At 43.1% G+C, this 13,394-nt stretch overlaps 1 protein-coding gene across 1 annotated transcript; it reads right to left on the minus strand.

Annotated features, from left to right (window-relative positions):
• Window positions 1-2,943: 2,943 nt before the first annotated feature.
• On the minus strand, window positions 2,944-13,324 carry ppp1r18 (protein phosphatase 1, regulatory subunit 18). The gene is made up of 5 exons (XM_085262111.1): window positions 13,066-13,324; window positions 12,885-12,985; window positions 8,632-12,606; window positions 5,798-6,016; window positions 2,944-3,861 (listed from the first exon to the last, which is right to left on the minus strand). Exons 3-5 carry the CDS (start codon window positions 12,544-12,546, stop codon window positions 3,808-3,810), a joined length of 4,188 nt encoding a protein of 1,395 aa, XP_085118237.1. The 5' UTR covers window positions 12,547-12,606; window positions 12,885-12,985; window positions 13,066-13,324; the 3' UTR covers window positions 2,944-3,807.
• Window positions 13,325-13,394: the final 70 nt, after the last annotated feature.

Raw genomic sequence — 13,394 nt, forward strand, 5'->3', positions numbered from 1 at the left:
ACCTGATACCACTTTTTACAGCTGCGAAAATGCAACAATAATCGTGTATTTTAGTATTATTTTCTGAATCGTCTTCTAACATCGTATTTTATTAACTTTATCTACTGGAGGTAGTGCAGGTAACTACAAGAACAAGGTTAAATGCAGTGTTCTTGATGTCACTGATGTTACACTCACTCATACAGAGGTCATTAATAAATAAGACTACGATCAAGAGGTGATTTCATGACACCGACATAGCATACATGGCTTGAACAGACTACACTGAATCCACTCTTGAATTTGGGTACCATGTCGTAATCGGGTATCCTAATCATAAAAAAAATGCTAGTAAGGGACGCCATCATTAGGGTGAGCCTGTCAGAGAAACAGCGAAAATTTATGAGTGACCAAATCAACAGTCTGGTTTGTTTTTAGAAAGAAGCTTGGCAACATCACAACATCTAACAAAATCTTGAGAGGGATGCAGGTCATTTTCAAGGTCTACAATCAACAGATGCTGTCATGAAGGTACATACAGAAGGTTTACAACAATGTGTAAACTATTGATTACATGTTTGAGCAGGCAACTACAGGCCACAAGGCTAAAAGGAGCAGCACGGGTTTAGTTCCTTCTCCTACCGCATAAGCAACCCAAGGGTTTCTCAAGGCAAAGATATGATATATTCTTGAGTGGTCTGAACCCAACACAGCATTTTCAGTTATTCACTACAGGTGGATGTAGTAAAGACCACAAAGTTTTGTCATTTGAGTTTAGCCTTAGCCTTCCTTTTCATTAGTTTGACTTTTATTTTTAATTATTATTATATTTCAGAGGATATTATTCAGAGGTGCACTTTTCAAAAGTTCACATTGATGTAAACATCCAATAAAAAGCACCATGACATGACATAAATGTAATAACAAATTTGACCAAAGTGAAAGACATTTTCCATAAGTGTTTTAAATTTGACTTTAGTTTTTGTGCTCACAAAATCCTTTTGGTTAGTTTTCATTTTGCCCAACAGACTGCTGATTTCACTCCTTGTTTAGGATTCTTTATTCTTTTTAGGTAACTAAAATAATCTCAGCTGTAGTTTATTGAGAACAATGTGTCTGCAAGGCAGTTAATCGTGTGTTTGCGCAGAACCCAAAGAATCCAAAAAGATTTCAAACCCTAAAAACGCAAGAGCAAGGAATCATAATTCAAGAAGCCATAAGGGAATTGAAATGTGTGCTCACAGAATAACTATGGGAGAGGCAACGGGTGGGATCCATGGCTGGAAACTATAGACATAATGAGCCAGGGGAAATAAATACAACACAAACCACAGAAAACAACAGTTAGCACAATAAAACAGGAAAACACAACTGAACGAGTAACAAAAGTTAACTTAACATAGGAAAGAACAGGTGGACTCAAACTGGGAACTGGGAAGGCAAAGGACAAATGCAGACAAGCCTGGGACACTAAGGAAGGGAACAAATAAGAGATGACAAGACAAAGGATGTTAAACTCGATACGAAAGACCAGCGATCTAAGACAGGACGTAACTAAAAAGATGACAGACTCACATGTAAAATTACCAGAGAGATACAGAGACAACCACAGAACAGAGTAGGAACACCAAAAGAGAGCAAATAAACCAAAAGTCATAAGCAAACAAAGGACTACACCCATATGGAAAAGATATATATAAATCTTATAAAGTTTGTATCTGTCTTGTGTGAAACTTGTATGAAAAGCATATAAGAGTGAAAACAGATATAAGATCCCTTGAAAAATTACATAATGAAACTTGTATGTTTTGGATACTCTCTAAAACAATGTATGAAAGTAATGAGAAAGTGGCCACTTTCATGAGTAAATCATGTAAGCCTTATATGATTTACTCATGAAAGTGGCCACTTTCATGAGTAATCACATATAAGTTTTTACTATTTCTTTTCCATATGGGCAGGCACAAAAAAACCAAAACAAATAAGGAACCGATACCAGGCATCAGAAGATATCGCCAGGAAATACAAACACTATTAACAGAAAACAATGAACTTAAATTACTTCTCAAATTCCAGAAGAAATAATGAACTGACAGCAAACTCAAAGCCCTGGGTTCAAGACCCAGAGACCACAACGATGACAAATACCATATTCCATATTATAATAACTAAAAAGACCAAAAGAAAAAAACACTGAAACTAATAAAAAGAAAAGAAAACATTTCCAGATATTAGAAACTGAACTGAGTCCAGCAAGTAAAACGAGTAGACTAATAACTGCACCAAAGTGGTATCAAAGGAGTCAGCTCTAAAATAAAATAAACCAAATTGATCGAGTTTAATATATGAAACATGAGTCAAATTGTGGGCTACATAAAAATGTGTCACTTGTGTTAACAGCTGAGTTGGTGATGGTGGTGCAATAGTGTGGGATATATTTTCTTGGTCCACTTTGTGTTCTTTGGTACTGTGAGAATCATGTAAACACCACAGTCTACCTGAGCATTATTCCTAACCATGTCCGTCCCTTTATGACCACAGTGTATCCATCTACTGACCATATCATAAAGCTCATCACTGATGTGCAAACTCAACTGAGTGAAAGAATTAAGGCAGTCCTAAAGGCAAAAAGGGGGTCTAACTAGGTGCTGGCACTAGTACTAACACCAAAGGAGCGAGTGAGTGTAATCCAAATGAAAATGAAATTACAGCATTGAGAAAAGTGTGAAATTTGTTATCAAGCTCATGTGATACAACTGGAAACTCCAGCATAGGTAAAGTGAAACAGAGGAGATTATTTACTGAGCAAAATGCTTAATACTATATTTTTATTAACTTATGTATTTATGTAGGCGATATTGTAATTGATTTCCTGAGAACATTTTGAGGGGAACCACTGCGATTGGACACGGAAAAGCAGATAAAAAGTCTGTTTGTATCCAGACAAAAAAAGAGGAGCCAACACACTTTTCAGTAATGTTTATTAGTTTTTTTTCTTTTGAAGTCAGGTTCTTCAATCACAGAATCACAGAATTTGCAACTTCTTTTACCAATCAAAACGCTCAATTACAAAAGATAACAAGATTATAAATGGTGCACAGCTGAAAGTCAGATATCAGCTGTAATATGAAGTTTCAGTTTGCTCTTTGTCCTCTCAGGGACTTCCTCTCAGTCTCCACCTCCACCCGAGAAAAATAACAATACAAAACCATTCTTTGCACAGCGGTTGTTCATGCAACAATAAAATTCCATTTAACTCCAATTTAAAAACAATTAAAACTTTCATCACCTCACACATTGCACCAAAACCCGTTCATGCAACACATAACACCTGCTGAGAGGAGCGTTTTCTGAAAGGCTTCAAGCAAAACACATTAACAGATCTTCAGATCATCTGTATGGGCAATTCCAGCAGGCACATGAAGTCAGATGATACAAACATCAAGAGTTCTTCTTTTTCTGTGATGAGGCAGTGCTGACTTAAATTAAGAAGGACATTAACATAAAAGAAACTATCATATATATATATATTACCTAGAAAATATAACTCTTATCTGTTTCATTATATTGCATAGACAAGTGATCCTTCATCACCCAGCAGTGCACCGCTGAGGGGTTACGTGCTACTACATTCATGTCACTTTCCCTCAGTTTCCCTGAAAATAAACTAGGTGACTTTATCCGTGAAGTAAACACAATTATTTGGTCCCTTATTCATCCTGATACTAGAGAAAACAAAACACCACAAGTAATGACAAACACAATTAAAAAATGATCAAAACAGACCAAAAAACAACATTATTGTTCAATAAAATGGTGGTGACCTCATCAGATGGGTAATTTTGGCGAAGGTGACTGGCTTCTATCGAGGGCAAGACTCATCTGAAAAATAGAGACGGAGATGGAAGGTAAATATGGTGAATCTAGGATCTTTATGTCATTTTAGTTTGTATTTTGAGGTATTCCCATTCACCAAAGGTAACATTTATAGCTTTGTGAGAGCCATAAATGCAATTTTACCTTTCCATTTGCTCTCTGGTATTTACAGTAGCATTGAATTTAAAAATCTTAACCATTTCTTTGTAATTTTTATTTGCAAAAGTTTCATTTTACCAAGCTTGCCCTCATTTCCAACCAGCTGCTGTTTACAAGATATTCAAATTTGGTCAGTTTGTACAGTTAAGGTATATTTTTATTTCCTATATTTTCTAACCTTCATTTAACCTCCTCTTCTGTTGGACTAACTACCCTTGCAGACAGTTCATATATTTAAAAAAAAAAAAAAAAAACAACTAAACAAAAATGATATACTGCTAGGTTAGCAACCAAGCTAACAGATGCGCTGACTAGCAGCTAGTGTGCTAACTGCTAGTTTGCACAATAACTCCTAGAAACATTTTTCAATAACTCTAGGGAAATTATGTAAAATCCACAACAGTGACAGGAGAAATATACATGTCTCCAGTACAGAAGAATGACCTGCCAGCATTTATTAAATGTTTAGAAATGTATATTTTTAACGTCACTCTCCCCTTAGCAGCAAAGCTAGCAGCTAGCTAAATTGAAAAGCCTTTTTGCCCCTTCAGTAAATCTTATTTAATAATATTATGTAAATATTGGCGACAAAATGCTAAGGGTAGTAATTCAGCAAACATGGACGAACAATATTACAAGGAATGTGTATGTATGTTATTTTAATAGAACAATAACTTAGAGTGACCATATTTTGATTTCCAAAAAAGAGGACACTTGGCTACTCATGAAGAACTTGCTTAAAGAAATATATTTAACATATTTAAACGATGCCTTCTCTGTGTGGTTAATGAATTGTCAAAATAAAATATGTCATAGAGGCTTTTGCAAGTCAACAAGTGCAAAAAAATAACTTAAAAGCCTCTGGAATTAAATAATGGTACAGAAATAACGCCTCATCTGCATAAGAAAAATTACCAGTACTGGGTCGGTACGAGGGAAATTTCTTTTGCAGTTCGTCTGAAAAGATGCACTTGCGCTTTGGGATCTTTTAAACATCATTAGGCGCATTGCTGCGTGCTGTCTGTCCCATCTGTGAGCGCAGAACAAGCGCTCACAAAGCAGCAGTTCGGGAATCACGTCACACATGGGTCCTCTGTCTGAATATAGGAAAACCCGGACATTTTTATCAATCTCGAAAATCCCCCCCAGACGCACCGGACAGAACATGAAAAGGGGACATGTCCAGTGAAAAGAGGACGGTTGGTCACCCTACAATAACTAATCTTGTTATTACATGGCTCTGAACAAACTGATGCTACAGAAGGGACCATCACCTGTGGTAACAACATGTGACTGACAAAACATTAACAAATGAGCATCTGGTTTCAGACTCATATAAAGACATCTTTACATTACTGAAGAGACATTTAGTCACCATTTTTCCTTCAGAAATTTCCTAAAAAGCTGGGCACTGTGGTTTTTAGCACACAAGTATTTTTATTTGTGAATTTGTACACATTTGGAGTCTCTCAGAAAAACTACAGTGCCCATTCTTTTCCTACTGAGGAAACATCATGAATTTTATGCCAGTGGTAAACAATGAAGAAGCATAATGTCAGGCTTTCTTGTTAGGATCAATACATTGCTGGTTTGGGATTTGCGAGTTATAAGACAAGCTCAAGCCTTATCTTGAGGTACTCAGCCTTCTTCTGACCATAAACCAAAATTCAGCATGTTATCTTTCATGAAATCCAAACCCACAGAGTTTATCAGGGTGTCAGTAAGGCCGAAAAAGACCTCACTAAACGTTATGTTTTCTGAGCCGTGGGGGTAAGTGACTCACATCTATTACACGCGGTCCCGTTGCAGTTCCCGTACTCCTCGTATTCTTCACCACGACCGCCCCCCCCTCCCTGTCACCCTGCTCCTCCTGCACCTCCTCATCCTGCAGCCTCTCCGCGCTCCCCAGGTCCTGAGAGTGGGGATTGAAGAACTGCATGAGGGCCTCCGATGGGTACTCACACACCTGCTCCAGCTTGACCTCATTAAAACACACCTTCCCCTGCAAAAGTGAATACAGAAAGGCGTGGTTATGCTTTTGATGAATTACATTTAAGCTAATATTTACGGTTTTACATGCTTGTTAAAAAATATAGTATTGTAGCAAAAACCTTCACATTACGGATTTGCAGTAATGCTGCAGTAAAAGTGGGGTTATTACAGGGAAAATGTTGGTGTTCCTTTAGCAAGCTGTTTGTTCGTCATGTAAACACACTGCAGATCTGGAGAAGGTTTCAGTGTCAGCGAGGTTTTGATGCTGTCAGTGTAATTTTAAGTGACAGCACGGGGCTTAACACAGCAGAAATACACCGTCTGTAGAAGGACTTACTGGCTGAACCCTTCGTGCACTCATTGATAACTAATTCTGATGCATATTCAGCCTAAGAAGCTGAAACTGAAGTTTTGGTTTGCCACTTCTCTTAAACTGCTGAAAAGGAGAACAAGGCCCCCGCCTGGCCTGACGGGTGTTTGAGTTTGTTTATTCGAAGGCCGGTGTGGTGTAAAACGCCAGCGCATCCCCACACAGCACGTTTTATAACGACAGCATCTCAGCTCTGAAGCCTGAACGTGCAGCAAACACACCCAGAAGCGCAGACGTGATGTGCACGATAACGGCTTTGCACTAAATGTGGACGGAGCACAAAACAGCTCTGGGTTAGAGAAGCTGGCATGCTGAGGCACAGTAGGCTAATCCTTCCTCCCTGAACCCGATTAACCCAGGCACAGCGGGACAGCAGAGGCACCCGGCGACACAGGGATGGGAAAAGAGCAAAAAAAAGAGCCATAAAGAAGAAAGTTTATCAAGTAATACTTGACTTCAGATTCTCAAAAGTGCACTGCTCCATTTGATAACATGTGACAGCCATGTTTAAGGCCACATCTTAGCAGCATAAAGAAGGATATCTACCACTTCTGGACATATTTTATGCTAGAAAACAAAAAAAAAGTGCACATATGAAAAGAAAACTTAGATGAGATAGCAGATGAGCCTCTTGCCCTGTGACATGATGGCGTGGCTTGGAGGGGGGAAGGGAAGGAAGCCTGACGTCAAACTGTCTGTAGGGCATCAACGTGAGAGCGACAGGTGGTCAGAGAATCACTCAGTGGTCATCACTCACAGAGGCTAAGGAGGGCGGTGCTTACACATGCAGGCAGGGATTACACAACTTATTATAGAGATGCATGCAGAGAATGCATGATTATTTATCTAATTAAAGGCCACAGTAATGCTATTTGGGAACTTTCATTTTCATGCTTTAGGTTACAGGTGGTCCGGTAATGTAACAGTTGAGCATCAGAGTCGCATTTGGCAATTTAAAAATGGGCACCGCGTCACTTCCCTGTGTCAGGCTCTTTGTCGTGCTTGGAGGAAGTCTTAAAAGAGGAAGTGAGCAAAAACATGCAGCGTGACAGGGAGTTTCTATCAGACCAAATAACAAGACTTTAATCCTCTCAGTATGACTGTCAAAAATGTCAGTTTTCCTTCCTTGCGACTTCTCTGCCAGTGAGCCGCCCTTTGATCTGTCTGCAAAACCCTGCCTCGCTTTCTTTCCCATCTCACGCACATCGAGCTCGTAGTTGGCAGCCTGCTGTCAGCTGTATACAGTGGGAGGGCAGCGTGGTCAAAAACTGTCTGCCAAGACTCTGGTCTAACTACCAAACCCCTGCTAGGACACAGCCAAGAAAACACAAAGGGAGATTTGTGTGAGAAGCTGACTCAACAGAAACAACTGAACTGGTACAAGGGAACGAGGAAGCAGACTGAAGGGGGTTACCACCAATCACATTCTTCTAATAGGCAGTGAAAACTGTCAATACAGCCAGATTTATCATTACAGGATGGTGAAAAAAAAAAAAAATTTGCTGCCCTGCTTAGCAACTCTGCCTTCCCCCTCCTGCTCGGATTCACAGAAGTTAAAAAGAGGAAACAGAACATTTAACATGAACTCCAGGAAAATTAATTTACAGGTCCACTGTGGACGCAGGTGTGGTATCGCATGTATTCACAGAGATAAAAGGTCATGTTATGTAGGTAGAGAAAATGCAAAAAAAAAAATTATATAGAGAGAGGATGTCTGTCACTGCGGCTTCCTATTTAGCTTTTTTTTTCTCTCCAGTGAATCCTGCAACATTACTGTCAACCGTCTCTGCAGATGACTATGAAGCATATGAGTGAGTCCAGTTAACACCAATCATCAAGCACTTTCCTTTATCCATCTGTGGGTTTGCATGCTTCTTTTTAATGATAATAAATCACCCAAATACAATTTTACTTAAGTGTGTAAAGTGTGATATGTAGAAACCGTTATCACAGGATGAAAGTCAAAAATCTGCACAGCACGAGACCGCATAAGCAAATGGCAAAGGAGATCACTTGAGGACTTCATGGCTAAGAATCAAGATGTCGTGCTTGATAAAGCCTTAACCAGCTTAGGTCGGTCTCTGCAACTGTACTCAGTGGAAAGGGATGTTCTCTCGGTGAAAAGGCTTGATGGCGAGGCCCATCGTGCAGGTGACAGCAGGTGATAAACGTTGGTGTATGTCTGATAAACTTTAGAAAGCATGTGGGGACATGTTAAAACAAAGTAACAAAGTAACAACACAGTTTCCACTCACCTTTTTTGGGGTCCCTCTATTCTTGACCAGACACGACTTCTCCAGGTTCTGATATCCACCGATCACCACAATTTCCTCCACAGTTGGATACTTCTTCTTCCCCGGCTCAGTCACAGCGGGGGCTGTCTGGGTCTGCTGCTGTGGTGTTGTCTTCGTGGAGGTTGACACTGTCTGGCCCTGCTGCTGCTGTGGTGGTGTCTTTGCGGGGGTTGACACCGTCTGAGTCTGCTGCTGCTGGTGTGGGGTCTTCGCTGGGGTTGATGTGGACGCCGAGGGCCGTGCTGCGGCTCCCGTTGCCCTTTTTGGTGTGACTGTGATGGTGGCGCCTCGCTTCACTTGGCCCCCGGAGGCACTCCTGATAGAAAAGAGCACAGGTGTCTGGGTGGGTGACGGAGACACACTCGGAGACTGGGCAGGAGATGGCGAGCTTGGGGAAGAAGCCGGGGTCGGGGCACAATCTGTGGCTTTCAGGGAGTTGTCTGGGGATTGGGTCCTGAGATATGAGGGGGTGACTGTGATAGTTTGTTTGGCCTGAGGTGTGGGAGAACAAGCGTGATGAGAAGACACTTTGGGGTTGAGGTCTGGTGTTTCCTGATCCTTCTCCTGGGTTTTAACATCGTCCTTTATCTGATGTGCTTTGAGGTCGTCCTTTATCTGCTGGGTCCGAAAATCGTCCTTTCTCTGTTGCTTTAACACTCTTTGTTGCCCCTTCGTCTCTCTGTCCTTCAGGGAGGTATTTGACGAAGAGTTTTGCGCTTCCTGCTCTTTCAGCTGAAACTGCTCAATCTGCTGCTGTATTGTCTGAACCCCACTAATGTCATCGCCTGTAAATGCTTTGTTGTCCCCCTGCTGTGAGTTCGATATGATTGGCTTCACTTTAACAAGGTGCACAGACGATGAGATGTCCACTGTCCTGTCCCTCAAATACAAGCCCGACCTCGAACCCACGGTTTCCAAGTTGTAGATCCGACTCATGGCTGCGAGAGAGTTGGGAAGAGGCGGCGAAGGAGAGAGAGATTGTGTAGAATCGAGAGGTGATGTGTATTCCTCTACCTCCTCCTCGGAGAGCTCCTTTCCTTCCTCCTCCTCCTGTTCTTCTTCTGTGCTTGCGTTTCGGCCCCAGTCGCGCCTTTGTGGCTCTTCTACATGTTTCACTGGGTCGTCCTCATCCTCAGATATCTGGAGGGCTTCGGAGGTAGCTTCGGAGGCCCTGGCGGTACACTCGCTTGTCACTTCCTCTCCTCTGACAGTTTGTGACAGTAGGACAGAAACAGGAAGCTGAGGGCAGGTTTTCAACACGCCGACTTCCTGCGTGACGTCAAACGCAGCCGCGGATGTCTGCGCCGCTGCTTCTTCCTGTCCCTGCTCTGTTTCGGCCGGCCTCTTCTGCATGTGTGCTGTAGCTTCCCACTGTTTTTCTATTTCAGTTCCCCTCTCCTCGTACCTGTCCCCCGCTGTCTGAGTAGCATTAATCTCTGCAGCTTCACCCTGTCGCTGTTTCTCCAGCTCTCTCTGTCTGATTTTCTCTCGCAGAGACTCTATGCGGCTTAAGGGCTTCCCAATCCTCCAGCTATCCCTCCTCTCGACCTGTCGACCTCCATGACAGTCTTGCCCCTCGCTGCGTTGACACCCGGGCTTTATTTTCTCCACCACTTCTTCTGCAACATAAAACACAGTCCTGGGAATCTGAATCTCCACGGGGCCTGGAGGGTTCCCGGTGAGTGCGCTCCTTTTCGGAGATCTGGGGGTCGAATCATAACTGAGGTTTTCTGATCCTGCTGCTTGCACCTCCTCTTTGCTGTCTTTGTTGCTATAAAAGGTTGTGTCTCCTATTTTTTCTATTTTACTTATTAGATCCTCAGTATGTGGGGATAAAACAGACTGTGTTAGGTAAGGTCCTTGTAGTCTCCAGTCTGCACCTTTATGGAGGGCCCTGTCTGGAATTGTAGAGCCTAAACTGGAGCACTCAGTAAAAGCCAAATCATGTCTGCAGTGACTCTCAGCATCAACGTTGCTTGTTTCGGGTGAGCTCTCTAGTCCATCCTCTCTTTGAGAATCTGTTTTCTCACAAACTTTCACCTCAATCTCTCCCCCTCCCTCTGAATCTTTGTCTACATTCACCTCCCTTTCTAAACTCTTCTCACCTGCCGGTCGCTTCACCTCTCTGTCAGCTCTTGCTTTCCCATCCTGCCTAATCGGCACTCTCCTAGCAAATGATATTCCCTCCGTGTTTTTAACTGAGGCCACCGTGAACCCCACATCCCCGTCTGCATCGCCGACCTTCTCCGCGGCCCTCCTGTCAACAAATTCGACTTTCTTAAGCTGTATACCAAAGTCTTCGGTTTTTACTCTGTGCTTTCCCAATCTGTCTCTCTCTAGAAGTCGTGCACACCCCATCTTCGATGTGGTTTCCCTCCTTAAGGCAGCTACATCTACCCATGGCGCCATGCTCTCTGAGTGAATCCTCTCACGAATTTTTCTCTCGTAAAACCCTTCGTCACCTATCCCATTCTCCTTAGCGCAGATGACTCGATCGGAGAAGCTAAACGAGCGTTTTGGGACACCTTTTAGCAGCGTATTCTTTCCATCTGCCTTCCTCTCCTCGGACTGCTGCTCATCCTGATCTCCTGAGTATTTTCTCCTCCCTGGCTCAAGGAAATTATCGGAGCTTTTGGATCGGGATGGAGGCTTGGGGTGCTCTCCAAATTTACTCAGCAGCTGACTGACCCTCCCTCCTCTCTCCACAAAAACATTATCATCCAAGCTGTCCTTTCTGCTGTCTTTATTAATAACTGTTGCCTGGCCCCATGGTTTCTCCTTTTCTTTCTCTCTCAGCCAGGACACATCTGTTCTCAGCTCCCTGCCTATGCTCTCCCTTCTTGCATCCATGCTGCCCTTCATCTCCCCATCCTCTCTCCCTTTCCCCCCTGCACTCCTTTCTTCAGGGCAGGTTGAGGGCTGTATAATAAGAACTTCAGAGGCTCGGATCTCAGTGACACTCCCTCCTCCAGCCAGAATCTCCCTTAGGTCCATCTTCACCCCTTTCTTCCCCGGCTGGTCCTCCTCGAGCTTCTCCCGCTCTGCCTCCCTCCATCTACCCTTTCTCTCATCGCTGCCCTTCCTGTCCTGCTCGATGATGATGATATTGTCAGCTCTGATGGTCCGAAGACACGGAATAAGAGGGGAAAGCGAAGAAGTGGGTGAAGGGGTTTCTTTTTCCTCTGTGTCTTTTCTAACTTTAAGAAATTCCTGCTCCCTGACTGCATCCTTAACCAACTCCTTCAGCTGGCTTTTTTCCTTTTCACACCCCTCCCTGCTATTCTCTCTTTCTCTTCCTTGACTCCTATCCCTGCTCCTGTCTTTTTCCCTCCCCTCACTCAAGTCCCTAAACCTCTCTTTTTTCAGCTCTATATCTCGTCCTCTCCCCAGCTCCCCATCTTGACTCCTGGGGCTTAATTTATCTCTCTCCTTAACTTCTGGCTCGTTCCCTGTTTCTCCATCCCTGCTCTTCCTCCATGCACTCTGCGTGAGAATAAATGGATTTTCATGGACTGGAACTATTGTTTCTACAGACACCTGGCTCACTAGTTTGGGATCTGCATCCAGCCACTGGCCTGGATCTGGACTGAGCGACAGTTCGCTTCCCAGATTAACTGTTACGAAGCTGTCTGTGTCACTCAGACCATCAGAAGGAGATCTGACATCCACTTGCAGCAGACAGCCGTCTCTCTCCTTCTCCCTGTCACCCACATACTCCTGCTTCGCCTTCCTTCTCTGGATGATCCCTCGCTTCCAAGCTGGCATGCTGGCAAACTTCTCCTCCTCCTCTTTTTCCCTCCTCTCTCGCTCCTCCTCTTCTCTCCTCTTTTTCTCCAGAAGGAGTTGTTTCCATTCTGGCAGAGAGGAAACAGACATAACAGAAAAGGTGCCCACTTTTGGATAAAACGGTTCCTCTTCAGAGCCTCTGGGAATCCTCTGCAAAGAATAAAATATTATCAATTTTCTTTCTAATAAACATGCAAAAATGGAAGTTTTGCCACATAAAGCCGAGGAACAACTACACCTCATGGTAACATGTTAGCAGGTTTAATTTACATCCAAGTAGGCATTAAAGCACACGTTTGACAGTGCAGTCTATTTATCTGTTCATGTTAAAGGATAATAAAAGAGCACATGTAATCGAATTAACTCGCAGCACATAATGCATAACCTCAGTTGTAACATATTTAATGAAAATTCGGAATATAACTCACCCAAACTCTTGTTTTGGCAAAAATATCACTGCATCCACCCCGACTTTACATCTCCACTTGTGCGTAAAGCGGTCTACTCCACCATGGAAAACCTCCTTTGCCTGTAACGAACAGATTAATCTGTCCTGTCAAAACCCAACTTTTAAAAATGATCAGTGACCCAGTCAAACGATATCGGGACCTGAGTGGACATCAGAGCAGAAAAACCTCCGTCCTCCGTGCGGTTGTAAATATTTCCAGCTCGAGAGCTGCAGCGCTCTAATCCGATAATTACATTCAATTCCCTCTGGAGAGTTTAGTGGCACACACCATATTGTCGGACCTAAGAAAAGGCGTTTAAAGCACACAGCCGTCTGCCCGGCCACCAACCAGCCCTCCCCCGCCTTTGCTCACCCCCGCGTCCCGCAGGGTTAATTGGTAAAGCGGTGGAGGTGGAGGGCGGTGAAACGGGATGTGGTGTCAGCATGCAGAGCTGCAGCGGGACTTGATTGAAGCAGATCAAACACGATC

Source organism: Mchenga conophoros, linkage group LG22 (genome assembly GCF_057382185.1).
Source record: "Mchenga conophoros isolate Kocher_MC1m ecotype Shallow Benthic linkage group LG22, M_conophoros_male_GT1.1, whole genome shotgun sequence".
In the NCBI taxonomy this organism is placed as follows: Eukaryota; Metazoa; Chordata; class Actinopteri; order Cichliformes; family Cichlidae; genus Mchenga; species Mchenga conophoros.

Excerpts from the sequence above, each read along its gene's own strand:
- ppp1r18 (XM_085262111.1), bottom strand. The coding sequence starts at position 12,546 with ATGTCTGTTTCCTCTCTGCCAGAATGGAAACAACTCCTTCTGGAGAAA. Across the intron at positions 6,017-8,631 it reads ATAGAGGGACCCCAAAAAAG|GGGAAGGTGTGTTTTAATGA; the intron begins GTGAGTGGAAAC and ends TCACTTTTGCAG. Across the intron at positions 3,862-5,797 it reads CGGGACCGCGTGTAATAGAT|ATGAGTCTTGCCCTCGATAG; the intron begins GTGAGTCACTTA and ends TCTATTTTTCAG.